A 10535-nucleotide genomic window follows, 5' to 3' on the forward strand; every position below is an offset into this window, starting at 1 on the left:
AGCATTTCACAAATATGGTCTCATTTGATTCTCACAACAACCCTGTGAGATAGTATTACCATGACCCTATCTTACTGCTGAATAAATTGAAATAGACAGAGTTTAAGTGATTTGCCCAGAGTCACATAGCTATTAAGGGGCAGATTTGCACTTATTTCTTCCTGACTCCAGGTCCAGTGCTGTACCCACTACACCACTTTGAAAAACATGAAAATTCTTTTCTAATTGAATCTAGAAGTTGCTTCCAGTCCCTCCTTTGGGACTTGGGCTTGTAGCACTCATAATATTTCCAGATATCTCCCACCTCCTTTGCCTCCAATCTTCCCTGAATCTTGAGAATTGTCAGGGATGTTGAAAAACTGTCTAGGAATTTAGAATATTGTTTGATAGAAGTTGACCTTTGATTGTTTAATGTGTTCTAGTTGTGGAACGAGTTGATTCCTGTGCTTCCATGTACAGCCGTTCTATCCAAGGACATCACGTCTGCCTGCTGGTGAAGAAGGTGAGGTTACTGTTTCTGGAAAGAAACTGAGAGAGTAGAAGTGGTTGAGAGCTGGAGCAGAGAAGCGAGCTGCTGAGCCCCGGGGGTCCCCTTGTTCCTTGTGGCAGAGCCACCACCTCTTCCCAAGCCTGACCAGGTGTGCCCGGCCTCTGGCACCCTCCTGATGGGAGCCTGCTAGTCATAGTGTAGTCTGTGCTTCTTGCTCTGGTGCTTGTGCTTTTCCAACAATGCTGGGAGGCTCCGGCTCTTGGGTTGTGCTGGCTCACAGTGTTTTTTTTTTTCCTTTGCAGGGAGAGAATTCTGTATCAGTGGATGGGAAATGCAGTGACCCCACCTTACTCAGCAATTTGTTAGATGAGATGAGAGAAACGTTGGCAAAGTGTTGAATGGCCCCTCATGCCCTGCCTCTGCAGAAGACACACCAAGGACAGCTTCAAGTGTTACATTTCTCCCTTGTCCGCATGTAGTAGACTGGGCACGTGCTTTTAATTTAATGTCACAGTCACCTGCAGTTTAGACATCCCAAGGCTGTAGGTTACATTGGTTTCTTTTATTTAAAGTTTTTCACTTTGAACCTTTTTACCGACTGTAGCAATAACCCTTTCCAGCCTCGAAATCTTCTGAAGTCCAAGATTACCCAAAGTTTCTGTATCCAGTTGTTTTCCATAGTCTACTTGTATCTTTCCCCCATCCTGATTTTGGGTGCTAGAACCCCTGACTAGCCACAGAGGGGCCCCTATGGCAGTAGCTGTGTCAGTCAGTTCTTAAGAAGGGAACTCAAGGCAAGTCTGCAGAACTTCCCTTCAGAGCTATGAGGAGGAGCATGTATGTAATCAGCTAGTGTGCAGTCCACATTTTCCCTGAACCCTTTACTGTAAAAATACTTGATTTTGGGTTTTGAATAAATAGAGGATGGGGGAGGGAAAAGGGGGAAGTAGAAAAGGAGAGAAGAGAAGATACAGTTCAGCTGACTTGGACTTCTACTTTGGAACAAAGCCCAGGGGCTGAAAAGAGTTAAATTCCTTTTTCCCCCTCCCTTGTTCAGCTCAAAATCTACACAATTATATATCCCTTTCTAGTGATTTTTTGCTGATGTGCTCTTGTAAAATCCACCAAAATCTCCATCATTGAAAAGGTAGAATATAGCAAAGGAATTATAAGTCCAAAGGAACATGTGGGTATGGATGTAGGGGTGTGTCTGTGTCTGAGTGTGGATTGTGTCTGTGTCCTTGACAGGAAAAACTCTTTGGCTTGTCCCGTGAGGTTGTCAAGTACTATTTTCAGCTTCACTCGCAGCCCTTGAAGTTTTCATTTGCCCCCAAACACAGTGTGTAAAAGATGTAATGGTGGATCACTTTCCTCTTGTTCCTCATAACTTTGTCACAGTACTGATTTTTCATCTGAGAGTGGCTGGTTAGAGCCCCAACAGGGTCCCACAAATCTCAGCTGTTGCTGAGAGGAACTGCCTGGGGAGAAAGGGCCTTAGGTTTGGGTTAGGATCTGCCACTACAGATACAAAAAATAGTGTAGTGACTGTGGGAAGTAATCAACTAGAATCATTGATGGCAAAAAGGGATTGATTGTTCTTGCTCTTGATGATGACCCCGTCATACTCTGTTCCGTCTTGTTTCAGGGGAGGGTGTGGAATTTTGAGATTCTATGCCAATTTTAAGGGTGTATTTTAGAGCCCCTTCCTCTCATCTCATTACTGGAACTGTGGTTTTCAACATGGTGCAACTGCAGCTGTCAGAAGAGTGTCCAGAAAGACAAGAAAGGGACAAACTCAGGTTGTTTGCACTTAAATGTTCTTGGTAATATTTGAAATGCCATTCCAGAGGCTTCACTATTACCAACCACCTCCCGGTGGAAATCGTGAGGCCACGTAGTAACTTCTCCAGGGCGGCGTGTGTGCTGGGAGGGAAGCCCAGGGCCTCTTCATAGGCCGCCTCAGTGTGTACAAGGTGAGGGAAGCTCTGGGCTTCTTTGCAATAAGCTCCTGGTGTGAAACGGTGTGACTGCAAGGAGCCTAGCAGCGTCGATGAGATGGGCATTGGGATTATTTGTTGTCTGATTGCACTTGTCTATTCCAGGGATTAGTGGGCAACAGTTCAGTCGGCTGGTGAAGTGTCATTCTGATTTGGGACAGCCAGCTTGTGTTTAAAAAGACTGAGCATCTTGAAAACTGTCGTCAAAGATAATGGTCCTTAATGAATGGAAATCCACATTTTCTTTTTCATGGATAAAAACTGTCACTTTAGCATGTAGAGTATTCTCTATTACAGAATCCTGTGCAGTGATTCTAGAATTTTGAGACTGTATGATGTGTTATATTAAAGAATTTATTTGCTATCAACATTCCCTTACAAAGAAAAGGAAAAACATACCACAAGCTGCTGTAATGATTTTGTGTCAAGATGATCCAATAAAATTTCAAAACAGAAGTTTAAATTTGGTGTGTTCTCTCTAGATTTCATGTAGTGGCATTTTCAACTCCTCCCAGAGGCATGCAGTCACTGAATTTTAGAGTTGGAAGGAACCTTAACAGCCTCTAGTCAAGCTCATGTCAAAACAAAGAACAACTCTGATAATTTAGTCATCCGGCCCCTGTTCAGTGACCCCTAATAAGGGACACCTACAGTCCTCAGCCTTCGTAGACAGCTCCCACACTTCTCCTAATCCTCCATTACCCTGGGAACAGTAAGAATGGTCAGATTAGGGGAGTTGGTCTCTACGCTCATGAGACTTTAATTTGAAAGAGACTTCAGAGATAATAGAGGTCAACCTCTTTACAGATGGGGAAATGGAGGTCCGGAAAGATTTGGGATTTGCCTAAGTTCATATAGGTAGAAAAAAGGAATGCGTGTGAGTTTGGAACCCAGTTCTGTCTCTCAGTGGGCACTCTGCTTGCCTCACCACTGATAAAGCCTGGGATAGAAGCAGAACCTTCCCCAAGGCAGGTACTCACTACCTGTGTCACCCTGAACAAGTCAATCAGCCTCAGTTTCTTTAGCTATAAAGGGAGGAGCCCAGACTAGAAGGCCTCCGAGTCTCTTAGCTCCCGTCCATGAGCCTGTGGGACCGCCTGTGGGATGCACTTAGCCTGGAAGACTAGGACCAGAACTTTTGTTTTGACTTCCTTGCCCTCAGAGGCATAAAAGCCTTGCCTTTGAGGCTCCTATTTCCTCTCTGAGATGCTTTTCTGGCCTAGAAGAGTAGCATCTTACTTGTATCAGCATCCGCTTTAATCTTAGGGATTGTGTCCTTTTTTTTAACCCGTTATTATTAGTAAGGATGTTTTTGCCATGTTTTCATGCTCTTTGCACGTTAATCCCAAACCTGTGACCCTGATGTGACCCTTGACACTCCCCTCTCCTTCGCCTCCCCCCCATATAGAAAACTTTGTGAAGTTGCCAAAACCATGCGGCATCTCCCCCCATAACCTTCTACCATCATTTTCACACACATATCTGTACATGTGAATTAACTCCGTGTGTATAGATATAATCGTCTGAGGAGGGAGGGAGCACTTGACAGCTAGCATGGTCAGGAAAAGCTTTCTGTTCTTGACTAAACCTTGAAGGGAGCCGGGAAGGGGGAGAAGCCAAGTTAGTCTGGAGCATGTCCCTGACGTGGATCCCAGCTCAGGCAGAGAGATGGAGACAGCAGGGGAGAGCTGTGTCCAGAGAAGACGCCCAGCGCTCACCTTTAGCATCCCCCATCTCACAGACATGGAAGCGGAGGCCTGTAGAGTGGATTGCCTCACCGTGACCAAAGGCGTGGATCTCCTCTGCTTCCAATTTCTATTATCTAAGCTGCTGCTCCTGAGTTGAGATCCATTTTGAAGTCCTGTGACAATACCATGAAAAGAAATGCCAGTTAAGATGACTGAAGAGCTCCATATATGCTTGCAAAAAGGGATGGAGGCCTGCAATGATAGGGTTCTCCTAGAGAAAGCTGGGTATCTTTTGGTGTAGGGATCCAGAGGAAAATGGCCTGGATTCCCATGGAGATCAGTTATCCGCGCTACAGGGTCCTAAGGAGAATTTTTAACAAGCCCCATATGGAAAAGACCAAGGCAGCTAAATAGTACAATGGATGAAGCGCCCAGCCTGCAATCAAGAAGCCTCATCTTCCTGAGTTCAAATCTGACTTCAGTCATTTACTAGCTGTGTGACCCCCGGGTAAGTCACTTAACCCTGTAAAATGGAGAAGGAAATGGGAAACCACTCCAGCATTTTTGCCAAGAAAACCCCAAATGGATTCATGAAACTCGCCCATAACTGAAATGATCAAACAAAATGGAAAAGTACACTTAGAGATCTTGTTTGAACCCCGGTTGGATGGCTCTGTGTTTTGGGGGAAATCACAGAAGAGTTTTTGCCCAGGACCATTTGGTTTCTCATCTGAAATTGGAATGACTTCTATTTGCCCCTATTCCCAATTCCCTGAATGGAGAATTCCAAGTGTTCACAGGGACTTGTAGGGACATTCTGAGAAAAAACATTTTTTTTCTTTCTTTTTTTAAATTTTATTTTATTATTATAGCTTTTTATTTTCAAGATATATGCATGGGTAATTTTTCAACAATGACCCTTGCAAAACCTTCTGTTCCAATTTTTCCCCTCCTTCCTCCCACCCCCTTCCCATACATGTTAAATATGTTAAAAAGTATAAGTTAAATACAATATAAGTATACATGTCCATACAGTTATTCTGCTGTACAAAAAAAATCGGACTTTGAAATAGTGAACAATTAGCCTGTGAAGGAAATCAAAAATGCAGAAGAACAAAAACAGAGGGATTGAAAATACTATGTAGTGGTTCACATTCATTTCCCAGAGTTCTTTCGCTGGATGGGGGGATGGTTTTCTTCATTATTGAACAAATGGAACTGATTTGGTTCATCTTATTGTTGAAAAGAGCCATTGTTGAAGTATATAATGATCTCCTGGTCCTGCTCATTTCACTCAGCATCAGTTCATACAAATCTCTCCAGGCCTTTCTGAAATCATCCTGCTGGTCATTTCTTACAAAACAATAATATTCCATAACATTCATATACCACAATTTATTCAGTCATCCTCCAAGATGGGCACCCACTCAGTTTCCAGTTTCTGGCCACTACAAAGAGGGCTGCCACAAACATTCGTGCACATACAGGTCCTTTTCCCTCCTTTAAAATCTCTTTGAGATACAAGCCCAGTAGTAACACTGCTGGATCAAAGGGTATGCACAGTTTGATAACTTTTTGAGCATAGTTCCAGATTGCTCTCCAGAATGGCTGGATGTGTTCACAATTCAACCAATAATGTATCAGTATCCCAATTTTCCCATATCCGCTCCAACATTCTGCATTATCTTTCCCTTTCATTCTAGCCAGTCTGACAGGTGTGTAGTGATATCTCAGATTTGCCCTAATTTGCATTTCTCTGATTAATAATGACTTGGAGCATCTTTTCATATGGCTAGAAATAGTTTCAATTTCTTCATCTGAAAATTGTCTGTTCATAACCTTTGACCATTTATCAATTGAAGAATGGTTTGATTTCTTATAGAGTCAATTCTCTGTATATTTTGGAAATGAGGCCTTTATCATAACCTTTAACTGTAAAAATGTTTTCACAGTTTATTGTTTTCCTTCTAATCTTACCTGCATTAAAAACTTTTATTTTCTTTGCCTTTTTCTTTTCTTTATTATCTTTGGATTAGGGAAGGCCATTTGGAGCACCAAGACAAGGCCCTTTATGAGTGCTATGCAAAGAATAGCTTTTGGAAAACTTTTAAAAGTATTCATTTGTTACATTTACATACTGATATTTGGGGTGTAATTACATAAATTTGGGCCTGTGTGAGATCTGTGCCACATGAACCTTTCTGGGACTCGGTATAAGGCACTAGAAAAGGCATTCCTTAAAAAGGACAATTCTTCCTAGGACTTTCATGAATTGTTTAGAATTGGGGATTTTGACAATGAAGTCAAAGTGTACTCCCATCAATTTGCTTAGGATGCTATAATTTTAATGGGATAAGAGATGTAATGGGGGGGGGGGGGGGGATAAAGCCAAGATGGTGGAGGAGCAGAAAGAAGTACGGCAAACGCCTCCTCCAAACTCTTTCAAATAGATCTAGAACATGCATCGGGCCAAATGGTGATGGATAAAATCCCTCCTCCCAACCCCACAAAAGGCAACAATAAGTCTTTTTTTTCCTAGCGTAGGGAGAGGACCTAGTCCTTACTGGGACAACACAACAGGAACAGGTACCAACTGACAGCTCTGTCACTCCCTACCCAGTCCCAGATCCCAGATCCAGGGTGTACTCAGAGGAGATTTGCAGCTAATGATGGCATTGAAGAATAAGGAGTAGTTGTGGACCCTGGACAGTGTACTGAGTAAGAAACAAATTCAGAAACAAGTGGCAACAGTGCTAAGAACCGAGGAACAAAATGGAACCTCAGTTTCAGCTTTTAGCCCAGTTTAAAGCTTGCAAAGGAATAACCAGGCCAGGAATACTAGATCAAAGAAAAGCCTGCAGTTCTAACACTGGGCCAGAATAACTTCCCAGCTGGCTAATAGTGGAGGAGTCCAGCCCCATTCTACTGTCGCTCAGACCTAAAATGTGATAGGTGATTAACTGGACTTCTATTCCATTCAGTCTTGATCAGTTTAATATGATTCCATCAAGATAGTGATTATAAATTCTGTGAATTAAGCCCTTGAGCTATAAACTACACCTTTGTTTTTCCTTGTTAGAGTGACCAAGCCCAGCGTGGCAGAGGAAACTCAATTAAATGGAAAGTCCCCCAACTATTTTTGGAAACCCTCTATCCCTTGTCATCCCTCTGTTACCCAGCATAGAGAGATTACCATAATCCAACAAATGGCTGCAGTTGTTGGCCTTCAACCTGACTTTCTACCAGCCCATCAGTGTGTTCATCGGGACATCCTGAAGGTCAAGATAAGTGTCCAGGTCTTCATTAGCCCCTTTGTAGAACAAACAATGGGATTCTGTATTTTGTGTGGTCTCTCCTGGAGGGTCAAAGGCAAAATCTATTAATAAGATTGTGTATTTGTAGTTTGCTTCATCCGGTCTCATGCACTAAAACTAAGGCGCTGGAGGAAGGGGGTATCTCAGATCATGAGGAAGGTCTGGGACTACTTCCTTGGAGGAGGACATGGATCCGTTAATAATGCCTTTGGTTCAGAGCTCTGCCTCAGTTCTCTTCTTGTAGTTTGGGCACTTTTAGAGTCCCCCCAAAATGCAGGGTAAGAATTTGCCGAGTTCATGATGCTGAGTGAAATGAGCAGAACCAGGAGATCATTATCCATGGCAGCAACAAGAGTATATACAATGATCAGTTCTGATTAGATGTGGCTCTAGTCAACACTGAGAGGATTCAAAACAGTTCCACTTGTGCAGTGATGGAGAGAACCAAGAGAGAACCACGGGAACAGAATGTGGACCATAACATAGCATTCTCCTTCTCTCTGTTCTTTGCTTGCATTTTGTTTTCTTTCTCAGTTTTTCTTTTCCTTCCTTCTTGATCTGATTTTTCTTGTGCAACAAAATAACTGTTTAAATATGTATACATAATACTTATTGTGTATCTAAGTTATATTTTAATATATTTAACATCTACTGGTCATCCTGCCATCTAGGGGAGGGGGGGGTAAGAGGTGAAAAATTGGAACAAGAGGTTTGGCAATTGTTAATGCTGTAAAGTTACCCATGTATAAATCCTGTAAATAAAAGGCTATTAAATAAAAATAAAAAAATAAAATAAATAAATATGTATACATATATTGTATTTAACATATACTTTAACATATTTAACATGTATGGGACTGCCTCCCAGCTAGGGGAGGGGGTGGGAGGAAGGAGGGGAAAATTTGGAACAAAAGGTTATGCAAGGGTCAATGTCAGAAAATTACCCATGCATATGTTTTGTTAATAAAAAGCTTTAATTAAAAAAAAGAATTTGCAGAGTTCAGATCAGGTTGGCAGCGATCAGACTTTGCCCTTAATCACGCTACCTTGGGAACACAGAAGGCTTTGCAGATCTCCAGCCTGAGCTGTTCCCAAGATCCTACAATGACACAGTACTAAGAACTATAAGAAAGAAGCAACAGACGAAGCCCAGGATTCCCTCCAGAAGTGCACAGGGCCTGGTCTTACTGTCAGAGCCATGGTTAAGAGGTAGTCTGGGAGAATAAGCAGATTTAAAAAAAAAAAGAAAAATCTCACAAACAGGGCACAAGTTACCAACCCAAAAGACAATGACATTCAAAACACTTAAAAGAAAGCCTCAAAGTAAAACTCAACTTGGTCACAAATTCAATTGGAATTCTTAGAAGAGATGAAACAAGATTTTTTAAAAGTTTAGAAATATGTTTAACAAATGAAATAAATGTGCTGCAGAGGAACGTGGAAAAGAAATAAGAACTTAAAAAAAATAATTAGAAAGGGAATTGACAGTTTAGCTTAAGAGGCATAAAATCTATCCCAAGCAATTATCTCCCTGAAAATGAGAATGGGTCAAATGGAAGTCAATTATTCCATGAGAGGACAAGAAATATTAAAACAAAATTAAAAGACTAAAAAAAGCAAAAATAACAGACCTGGAAAACAGAACAAGGAGAAAAAAATTAAATGTCATTGGATTATCTGAATGCAATGATAAAAACAAATGCCTAAACATATTCAAAGAATCAAAAGAAAATTGCCCAGATCTCTTAGAACCAGAAGGCTAAGTGGAATTATAGGGAATTCATCAGCTGCTTCTAAAAAGAAATCCCCAAATGAAAACTTCCAGGAACATTACAGTTAATATCTAGAGTTTCCAAAGTAGGTAAAAAAACACTTCAAGAAGTCAGAAAAAAAGAATTCAGGTACTAACAAGTCACAGTCAGGATTACATGATTTTACAGCCTCTGCTATAAAGAAGCAGAGAATTTTGAATATAATATCCTACTACAGGCTTACAGTTAAAAAATAATTTACCCAGTAAATAGTATTATTCTACAGAATTTAATGAAATCAAGGACCCAGAATAGAAACACAATGTAGTAGATGCAGAATTTGAATATAGGATCTCTTGACTTCTCTTGACTTTAAATTTAGCATTCTTAACACTGTACTATAGCCTACATTACTTATCTAACTTCAGCAGCTGGTGTTAGACAATAGGGGACAGTTCCCCACAATATAGACAGCTTTTTTTGGGGGGGGGCATGATGCAGTCATTGGTAATGATATTCAATTGAAAGTAAAGAGGCTTGGTTCTAGGTCTTGGCCCTACCACTAAACTGCTGTGCAATTTTAGCAAATGCCTTCCTCTTCATAAGCTTCCATTTCCCCATCTGTAAAATTATCATTAAACTTCAATCAACTCTGACATTCCCTGTTCTAAGGGCCCTCCCAGTCCTGACATCCTGGGTTCTAAGGGCCCTCCCAGCTCTGACATTCCCTGTTCTAAGGGCTATTCAGGATCTGGCATCCTGGGTACTAAAAGCTCTCTCTTGACCTTTTGTATTTCAAAGATCCTGCCATTTCTGACATTGTATTCTAGAGTCCTTTAAGCTTTGAGAGCATGTGTTTTTATGGTCTTCTTAGCTCCGACATTGTGGAAAAAAAGACTAAGGTCTCCCCCTGCATCCAGGGCCATCTCCAGTAGCCCTGATTTATATCTTGCCCCTGGACCCACATGGCTCATGGGAAGTGAGGCTGGTGATTTGCACAGCCCTCCCTTAAATCTAGTTCCTTTGCATCCAGGGCATCACTTCCCTGCTGTCATGGTCCTCTTGCAAAACAAAGAACAAACAAGAACAATAGTTCTGATATTCTATATTCTAAGGGCCCTTTCAGTTCTAACATTTTATGTAATAATTCCATTTCTTGGTAATTCAAGTATAAATTACTAAATTACAGTAAGCATGGACTAGATCAGAGGTGTCAAACTTGTAAAACTTCTGGGTGTTACCCAAATCAGATTAAAATGTAATTGGGAATTGACAGGCAAAGATAGGAGGGCGGG

The 10535-nt window shown here is 41.4% G+C and overlaps 1 protein-coding gene across 2 annotated transcripts in view; it reads left to right on the forward strand.

Moving 5' to 3' along the window:
• Positions 1 to 2950, forward strand: part of AP3D1 (adaptor related protein complex 3 subunit delta 1) — a 145989-nt gene extending 143039 nt beyond the window's left edge. For both annotated transcript variants that reach the window (XM_031948117.1, XM_031948118.1), the window contains 2 exons: positions 423 to 502; positions 793 to 2950. In XM_031948117.1, coding sequence (XP_031803977.1) covers positions 423 to 502; positions 793 to 888 — 176 coding nt within the window. In that variant the 3' untranslated portion in view covers positions 889 to 2950. The remainder of the gene's footprint in view (positions 1 to 422; positions 503 to 792) is intronic.
• The last annotated feature ends 7585 nt before the right edge of the window (positions 2951 to 10535 follow it).

This window comes from Sarcophilus harrisii, chromosome 1, assembly GCF_902635505.1.
Source record: "Sarcophilus harrisii chromosome 1, mSarHar1.11, whole genome shotgun sequence".
Lineage (NCBI taxonomy): Eukaryota > Metazoa > Chordata > Mammalia > Dasyuromorphia > Dasyuridae > Sarcophilus > Sarcophilus harrisii.